At 46.1% G+C, this 9,480-nt stretch overlaps 1 protein-coding gene across 1 annotated transcript; it reads right to left on the bottom strand.

Moving 5' to 3' along the window:
- Positions 1 to 2,340: 2,340 nt before the first annotated feature.
- rnmt (RNA (guanine-7-) methyltransferase) lies at positions 2,341 to 9,435 on the bottom strand. The gene is made up of 12 exons (XM_077008354.1): positions 9,238 to 9,435; positions 8,800 to 8,936; positions 8,508 to 8,643; positions 7,942 to 8,064; positions 7,707 to 7,822; positions 7,359 to 7,540; positions 6,120 to 6,284; positions 5,593 to 5,710; positions 4,421 to 4,522; positions 3,987 to 4,020; positions 3,096 to 3,147; positions 2,341 to 3,063 (listed from the first exon to the last, which is right to left on the bottom strand). Exons 1-11 carry the CDS (start codon positions 9,254 to 9,256, stop codon positions 3,110 to 3,112), a joined length of 1,170 nt encoding a protein of 389 aa, XP_076864469.1. The 5' UTR covers positions 9,257 to 9,435; the 3' UTR covers positions 2,341 to 3,063; positions 3,096 to 3,109.
- Positions 9,436 to 9,480: the final 45 nt, after the last annotated feature.

Below are 9,480 nucleotides of genomic sequence, written 5' to 3'. Positions count from 1 at the left end.
TCCAGAGGGTCACGTCCTGCACCCTGACAGTTTTAATCAAGGTCTGTGCAGTCACCGCTCACAGTGCAGCTGAATGAGTGTTGAGTTAACCGATTAACCGACGGCTTAAAACACCGATATAGCTCTCTGTCTCAGCTCTTTCATGTATTTCAGCACATGACCAATATGCCACATGGATGGTGGATGCACAAGACTCTCGTTTACACTCACCGGCAACTTTATTAGGTACACCTGTCCAACTGCTCATTAACACAAATGTCCAATCAGCCAATCACATAGCAGCAACTCAATGCATTTAGGTATGTAGACATGGCTAAGACGATCTGCTGTAGTTCAAACCAAACATCAGAATGGGGAAAAAGGGTGATTTAAGTGACTTTGAACATGGCATGGTTGTTGGTGCCAGACGGGCTGGTCTGAGTATTTCAGAAACTGCTGACCTACTGGGATTTACACACACACACAACCATCTCTAGGGTTTACCTGAGGGTTGCCTGGTCTGAGGAGTCTCGATTTCTGCTGTGACATTTGGATGGTAGGCACGAACGCATGTATCCATCCTGTCTTGTATCAACGGATCAGGCTGGTAGTGGTGGTACAATGGTGTGTGGGATATTTTCCCGGCACACTTTGGGCCCATTAGTACCAATTGAGCATCGTGTCAATGCCACAGCCTACCAGAGTATTGTTGCTGACCATGTCCATCCCCTTATGACCACAATGTACCCATCTTCTGATGGCTGCTTCCAGCAGGATAATGCACCATGTCATAAAGCGTGAATCATCTCAGGCTGGTTTCTTGAACACAACAACGAGTTCACTGTACTTGAATGGCCTCCACTGTCTCCAGATCTCAATCCAATAGAGCACCTTTGGGATGTGGTGGAACGAGAGATTCACATCATGGATGTGCAGCCGACAAATCTGCAGCAACTGTGTGATGTTATCATGTCAATATGGACCAGACACTCTGAGGAATGTTTCCAGTACCTTGTTGAATCTACGCCACGAAGGATTAAGGCAGTTCTGAAGGCAAAATGGGGTCCAACCCGGTTCTAGCAAGGTGTACCTAATAAAGTGTCCAGTGAGTATTCAACACAGCTTTGTTGTCTTAACGGACAAATGAGCAACCAATGAATAAATGTTTCCTCCGATGAATAAATGCTACTTCCGATGCTCTTAAAAGATGCTGCACTAAGGAGCCCCAGGCTGAATAAAGCACACAAAGAAATAAAACAGAAGGAAACAATTGCAAACGCAGCTCGCAGAAACCATATGAACCGACAGTACATCCTACATTAAACACAATAAGCCCTGCTTGGCATTCGCCGTAATTCGGAAAGCCGTTCTCAACACGTACGTCCCCCATATATTAATTAACTCATTAACCTCACGTAGACGCATTTGAAATTACAGGCTCCAAATCCTGTTGGCTCGTAGACCATGAAAGGAGATTATCCGTCAAATCCCAGGCCCAAAGGAAAACAACGTCTAAGACGGTGTTCAAAGTGCAACATTCCTGCATCCGATTTGCAGCAAACCAGCAAATTAAGAAATGGGAACCCATCATAAACATGGTCATTAGCACTGAAAGGGAAGCGGAGCCAGAGAAATAAATAGATTTGGCTGAAAACGCCGAAGGGCACATGACTCACTTGACGTCTAACTGAAGTGCCCAAAACTTCAGCTCACGTTCCTGTGGCTCATCTGGTACAGCAGCTAAAATAAGGTGTTAATGACCCTAAAATTATGGGTTTGAGTCCCAATACCGACATGCTTATTATGTAAAATGCTCTAGATAAGTGAGTCTTCAGATTGCTGTAAGGCTGTTCAGGCGCGCCCTACCCAGCAATCTTCAAGTAATATATATATTTTTCAACAGCACTTTCAGTTACAAACACGACAAGTATTTTACATAAAAACAAACAGTAGAAAACGTCTTAATTGGACTCAACCATCCTATTATGGTCCGAGATGAGGCCTTAGAGAAGGATGGGCCCGTTTGCACGTTAGCACAAAGAAACTCGGAGCCAAGAGCGTCGCACCGTTCTGAAATCTTCAGGAATATCGTTGTCGGCTGTGATCAAACCTACATTTGATTTTCTTCGACATATATTAAAGACTCCTAATAGAATTCTAATTTAACTTTTCCTTTCCCCAGAGCGTTGGCGCAAGCTGATCTCTGGGTCAAACGGTGGCCTATCGAGCGCTTAAAGGGGACAGACAGGGTCCTTCACCAGCCAGAGAGATTAACTAAAAAAACGCTGAACGGGTCCCGTTAACGAGTTACCGTTTCCTAAACCCGTGGTGTTACACAAATAAAGTCAAGACCAATAACCATTTAGCAACTTACGGATATCGTTTTATCATGATATCGTTTTAAGTTTAATTCTCCAAAACAGGATTACATTCCAACAGCGGACTGTGGAAAGAGACATCGCGCTGCTCAAGGCAAACGCAGCATTAACCAAAGTACACCATCAACTCCTGTATAATCAGTAAAGGAAACACAGAAATGTCTAACAATAGGACTATTAGAAAATAAGGTAAAAATATCAAAACCAAACACCGAGGTCAAAAAATAATTTACAAGTCATTTTATAGGGAATGAACCTACGATAATCAGACATTACATAAAATGTACAATGGCTGTCAAGAGTTTGCGTATAGTAATAAATCTCACGTAAGCATTTGTGAAAAGTGTGGGTGATACAGACATTGAGGCTCCATATGAACATATGGCCCTTTACACAGGAGAGAGGGACACGTTACCCAGCTGGAGAAATTATGCACTGAGAAATGGATGTGAATACTGTGGCCAGTATTACAGGGTCATGTACCATTACATGCCTATAAATCCTCTCCCTCACTCGCTCTCTTGCACGTGGATACACACACGCGCCCACGCACACCCCCCCCCCCCCCCCCCCCCTAGGAGGGACAAAAAAGGGGGGGGGGGGGGACACACAAGCAGCTGATGTTGATGGTACCACGTGGAGCAGAACTCTGATGTTGATGGTACCACGTGGAGCAGAACTCTGATGTTGATGGTACCACGTGGAGCAGAACTCTGATGTTGATGGTACCACGTGGAGAAGAACTGTCCCATTCAAGGCATCTTCTCAAACACAAACACCAGGTAAATACCTGCAACACGAACAACAGGTAAACATTAACATAAACACCAGGTAAACACCAGCACAAGCGAGAACAGACAGAGACCTCAGACACAGGAGAAAGGTGTCGAGTAGCCCTACACCACCAGGTTAGCAGCAGTGGGCTTAAAAACACCAGAGGTAATAACTGCTGTTTGGCGGTAATAACGGCTTGTTGTTTACGCTATTCCCTGAAAGGATTTCACCCAAACCTCAGGGTGAAAATGTCCTAAAAGCTCATCAGACCTGTGAGCTTGCTGCTTTGAGCAAAACAGCCAAATGTCAATCAGATGCACATAGGCGGGGAGACACGGTGACGGACCCGTCTGCTCCCGTCAATCAGTGCGGGAGGAGGGGCCTTGTGGTCCTTTTGTGTTGGTAGACAAAACACAACTACCACCAGCTACACTTCCACAAAAGGCCGGACTCACTAAAGGGTCTCTACCCGAACAAAACACGCCACACCTCTATAGATTTTAAAGAATGCATAAAATCTTAAGAGCCCTCGTCTTAATGGATTTACACAAGGCTTAAATAAGGTTAGATAAGGTTAAACGGATATTGACCACTTCTCAGAGCAAAAGGGAAAACTACAGCCTGGTTCTGACATGGCTGAAGCAACACGCTGCATTCAACGTGTAAAACCTTACTCATCGTTAGTTGTTTTCTTTGTCAACACAACTTTAAAAGGGATGTACATCGTAAGTAAACGACTGTCCAAAGCTTTTTGCAGTTAATCAGGAAAACAGAGAAGCGACAGACAGCACGCAGGTGTGATGCATCAAGTGGAGAATGAGAAGTACATAAGTAGATAAGTAGATAAGTACATACTTGTGGCCTCCCACTCGGACTTTGAGAGCGTGCCCTACAAAGGAGTAAGAGACGAGATGTTAGCACTACTGTGAGCGACCCAGAGCTGGCGCTCACTCAAAAAGGCTACGAGGAGGGTGTTGGCCAGCTGGTGTGGGCGCTTCAAACGCCTGATGTGGAATCAGTGCTTCTTTACAGCCTTCAGACCTTAATACACAGTAATGCAGGACTGAGAACTGTGTTCACACACACACACACACACACACACACACACACACACACACACACACACACACACACACACACACACACACACACACACACAGCACTGCTTCTCCTGAGAGGAGAGCAGGGCTGTGTTATGTAGGTCATATAGTGTTGAGCTGGGCTTTGCAGTGTTGGTCTGTGTGTGTGTGTGTGTGTGTGTGTGTGTGTGTGTGTGTGTGTGCGCTGACCAGGGGCAGTCTGACACCGTGGGTTTCTGCTCTCTTCTCTGCGTGTTCATACTCTCCTGGGCTGTCTGACGCTAGCTGGCCTCGGTCATCTGCAGGGTACGCCTAGGACCAACCACACACACACACACACACACACACACATTTCACCATGTTTCAGCGGAGAGACTGTAGCATCTCTGCCCTTGATATGCAGAGTCTCTGAAGTCTCCGAGAAGGTTTTCACACCAGATTTTCCCCGCACCCTAACCCGTGTGTGTGCGCTCTGCCAGTTTGGTACATTTGCTCAAGTGTAAAAGCTATTTTTCAGTTGCAGAGAATCAATCTGTGGTCCTGCTGAAACCGGCGGTCTGGAGTCATGTGCAGAAGCTATCTGCTCCTGGACCCGCCTGAAGATTTCATGGCGTGGAAACAATCACAGTGTACGTCATGAAATCCAGCCATGTAACAACCCCATATTGTTACTCTTATGGCTCTTAATAGCAGGGCTAAAACCCTTCTCATATGAGAATGGCTGCTTGGGCACTCCTGTAAGGTGCAATGCCACGTATTCAAAAAGCTCTGATCTTCACCACCTGTACCCGGGCAAAAAATAAAACGCAGTGAAAAGATTAACCTAGCCGCTAACGTTTCACAAAGCAGCAAAGTGACGTATGACGGAACCGTTCAGTGCAAAAACACACAAGTGATGTAACGAGCTCATCTCCCAAACCGGGGCCGCCGGGTGCAGACCGGAGTGCGTGAGCCCGCCCAAGAGACAACGGCACCGACGGACTCTCCTGCTGCGACGGAGAAGACGGCGCTCGGGAGAGCGGGAAACACCGCAGTGCGTGTGGTTTATTAACGAGGGACGAACAGGAGGAGGAGGAGAGAGAGAGAGAGAGAGAGAGAGAGAGAGAGAGAGAGAGAGAGAGAGAGAGAGAGAGAGAGAGAGAGAGAGAGAGAGAGAGAGAGAGAGAGAGAGAGAGAGAGAGAGAGAGAGAGAGAGAGAGAGAGAGAGAGATCCCAGCAGAGCACAAAGAGGTCAACACCAATATATGCCTGTGCTCCACGGTCACTTCAAACGCTTTTTAACAGGTTGCCGTGGTGATAATTATAGTTACCTTGGATAGACACCGCACATAACGACGGGGAACATGCAATGCGTGCGCGCGCACACGCACACACATACATACCTCAAGTCCCTGCATCCTCTGCATCAGAATTTTATTCTGTTCATTCTTTATCTTTTCTTCAAAGAACTCGTGGAAAGTCTTTTTATACACCAAACGCATGTTGTACTTTTTTGCCATTCTAGATGAGACAAACACAGACAAGCCACTTTTTGAGTACATCCGCACAGTCAGACACACATTAATGGTCGGCTTCTGACTAGACTTTATTAATGTGGTGGTCATTATCAGCACAGTATTAACACAGACATGGTCAGACTAGCAGGGGTTGAGCTGGTGAAATATCAGTCACAGCAGTACGTTTAATTATGTCTGTTTCCATGTAATGCTAACCCAACGGATTTTAGCGTCATATATCTATATCAATAAAAAAAAACACTATAACTCTGTTCTTTGTACATTAATCTCATTTGCTTTCAAAATAAAAACAGCCGCGTTCCCTGAATTGACAATGTTATGAATGTGCGCCATCTGCTGGCAGACTGTGGTATTGCGCAAAAAAGGGGGTCGAACGTGAAAAGACCACTTACTCTTCAAACAGGGGGAAATACACCAGGAACTCGGGAACATTGACGACTCCCTCGAGGTTAAAGTCATACTGACAGCCGAACAGCGGATAGGCACCTTTCTGCTGAAACGTAACACGGTACACCTCGTTCCCAAAGCTGTTGGAGTCGGACGCTTCCAAACGCTTCCTGCACGGCAAAAAGGGAAGTTCACATTAAAACCACACTGGTCTTAACACCAGCACATTAAAACCACACTGGTCTTAACACCAGCACATTAAAGTTCACATTAAAACCACACTGGTCTTAACACCAGCACATTGAAGTTCACATTAAAACCACACTGGTCTTAACACCAGCACATTGAAGTTCACATTAAAACCACACTGGTCTTAACACCAGCACATTGATGTTCACATTAAAACCACACTGGTCTTAACACCAGCACATTTAGTTTATTCAGTTCAGTTTAACTTTGATGTTCACATTAAAACCACACTGGTCTTAACACCAGCACATTTAGTTTATTCAGTTCAGTTTAACTTTGATGTTCACATTAAAACCACACTGGTCTTAACACCAGCACATTTAGTTTATTCAGTTCAGTTTAACTGTCTGTATATAGTCAATTTGTGGCGGTTAGCCGAATCCATCTTCCACATCTGACTAAAATCTTTTGTCGTAGGCGTTAATTTTTTTTTTCTCTTTTCTTTCAAGTTAAAAAAGGACTAATGTAAAAGCAGACCCAAGCCGGAGGAGAGAGATGTAGAGAGCGAACCGCCCACATCCATGTCTGAGTGAACCACGACCTCCATGTCTCCAGCAGACAGAGGCACTCACGCCTTCTTATACTTCCACTTTAGTCTGTTGATTCATTCACAGAGAAATGAGCATATCTGGAGACTCGTGTGTGTGTGTGTGTGTGTGTGTGTGTGTGTGTGTGTGTGTGTACGCTTACACCAGTTTTGCCTTCAGGAACAGTGCTGCACTAATCAATTATTTATGTTCATCTATAATCTCCCCTTTGATTTGATTCTATGCACTTTATCTCTTTATATTTAATGTTTCACTTATTGCATAATAAACCATCTTTTCTAAATAAAAGTGAACTGCTTTTATATTATTGATTTGTAAAGCACACTGAAGTACCGTGTACATAACTACAGAAACTTGAGCGTGTGTGAATAAACATGTGGTGTGTACACTTGTGTGCGTGTGTAAGCATGTATAAACGTGAATGCACGTGAGCGTGCGTGTGCTGACACTAGCTCGTAGGCGTCCGGCGTGGTCCCGATGAAGAAGCCCCCGGGACGCAGGTTCTCGCAGGCGTTCTTCAGCATGGTGTCGGCCTGCTCCTGACTCTCAAATGAGTAGTGGTACACAAACTGGCAGCTGCACACGTCGAAGCGAAGCTCGGGGTCGCTCAGCTTCTCACTCAACACCTCCTGAAACACACAAACGGCTTCATCACTCCTGCAACTTTTGGAAAGACACATTTTACACTCCTGATATGGTCTCCAATACACTACACCCGGCTCCGTCTGCAAACACCCTGGCCTGGGGTGGAGAAACAGCAGGGAAACGCACTCTGCTGGGTGGGTGTGTTTCTACCTTGGCACAGTCGGCAGTGATGAACTCCGCAGAGAAAAGGCGCTCGCCAGGGTAACTCCTCCTCTTCATGTCATTGTAGCGTTGACGACACTGCTCCACTGATACTGCAGCTATATCTATCAAACACACACACACACACACACACCTCAGCAAGGCTCCAAACCTACTGTGTACTGAGCCCTGGGTCTGCTCCACCCAGCACCCACCCCCATCCCACCCACAAGAGGGCGGGTACCTGTGCACACCAGCCGGCTGATGCGGGCCTTCCTCCACTTCAGCAGGTCTCCTCCTTTCCCACAGCCCAGATCCAGCACGGACACGCCCCTCTGGACACGCCCCACCTTCTCCAGGATCTCACCTGAGAACAGGTGCGGGGAAACACAGCCTCAGCGCCAGGATCCCACGCAGAGAGGGAGGACCACTGTGTTCTGGATGACTGATGATTCAAGCAGTCAGGTGTCCCTAACAGAGCTTCATTAACAGAGCCATCACTGCACTAGTTTTATGAAAATGTGGATCAAATACTGTATTATGATTCACTGGTCATCAGTGATTTTCCTTCCTGGGGAAGGTTATTATGTATTGTGTGTGGTGAATCCAATACGTTTATTGTTCCAGTATATAGGTCATTAAGAATTATATGGAAAAACAATACTAGTGAAAGTGGATCTTTGTTGTGAGGCTTCAACTGGACATTGATAAAAGATGTTCCTGAAGCCCAACACAGTATAAGCAAAGCTTGTAGTTTGAACATGTTTGTACTGGATTTAAGCGCAGTAAAAGCCGTTTTAGTGTCCTCACCGATGAGGACGCTCTTCATCCAGTTGTTGAAGTTACGCAGGTGGACTATCCTGCTTCTGTTGCGCTCAGCCAGGCCACACTCCTGAAGACTGTTGTAATGTGTGGCCACTTTCTGACTATGCCCCTCTCCTGTGTCCTACAACACAGAAAGGACAACTGTAAGAAGGCTCACACCGTCAAACCAATTTGAATTTAACTCCACATTAGAAAGCTGGTCTGAAAGGACATTTAAATATATCTGAAGCAGATAAAGCCAGCCTGAAGTGAACACACACTTCAGCGACACACTTACGAGCTTCTTGCTGGAGGAGTCATGTTCCTCGCCCTGTTCGCTCTTCCTCTTACGGTTCGCCGTCTCCTCGTCCCTCTCTCCGCCGCCTGAACTTGTGCCGTGACCTCCTGCCTCTTCGTCCGCTACCGTGTGTAGTCCTGCAGATGGTCCAGCACCAGAGAAGAAGGAGAAGAAGGCAACATCTGGTTACGAAGAGCAGCGAGTCGGAACGAGGCTGATTACGTCGTCGTGCGCGCGCGGACACACAGTTAGCCGGTTAGCTGGTCGGCTAACTAACAGATACGGCCGTGTGAGGTGAACGAAGCAGATTAGACGCCCGGAAAACGGTTAATTCAACCGTCCGAGACACGGAGACGAACCGAGCGCCTCTGTGACCCATCACCGTGTTTTATCTGGAGTACACACAGCACAACACGCCCGCTAGCCAGCGATACTCACTGGGGTTTTCCGCCATCATGTACCTCACGTTCGGGTTCCTGGCGGTTCCTCAGTGTCGCCGCCTGTAGAGCTGGCATGAGCTAAACCACTTATTCGGAAAATTATACATATTTATGGAAAAAATACGATAAGTATTTAATAATAAATCACGATATTTAATAAAAAAAAAATAATCACGATGAGAATAGAAACACCCAGAAGAGGTAAACTAGAGGATTCGTGTCAGAAAAGAGAGGGACATAA

Source organism: Brachyhypopomus gauderio, chromosome 6 (assembly GCF_052324685.1).
Source record: "Brachyhypopomus gauderio isolate BG-103 chromosome 6, BGAUD_0.2, whole genome shotgun sequence".
In the NCBI taxonomy this organism is placed as follows: Eukaryota; Metazoa; Chordata; class Actinopteri; order Gymnotiformes; family Hypopomidae; genus Brachyhypopomus; species Brachyhypopomus gauderio.
This window is presented reverse-complemented; position numbering and strand designations above follow the sequence as displayed.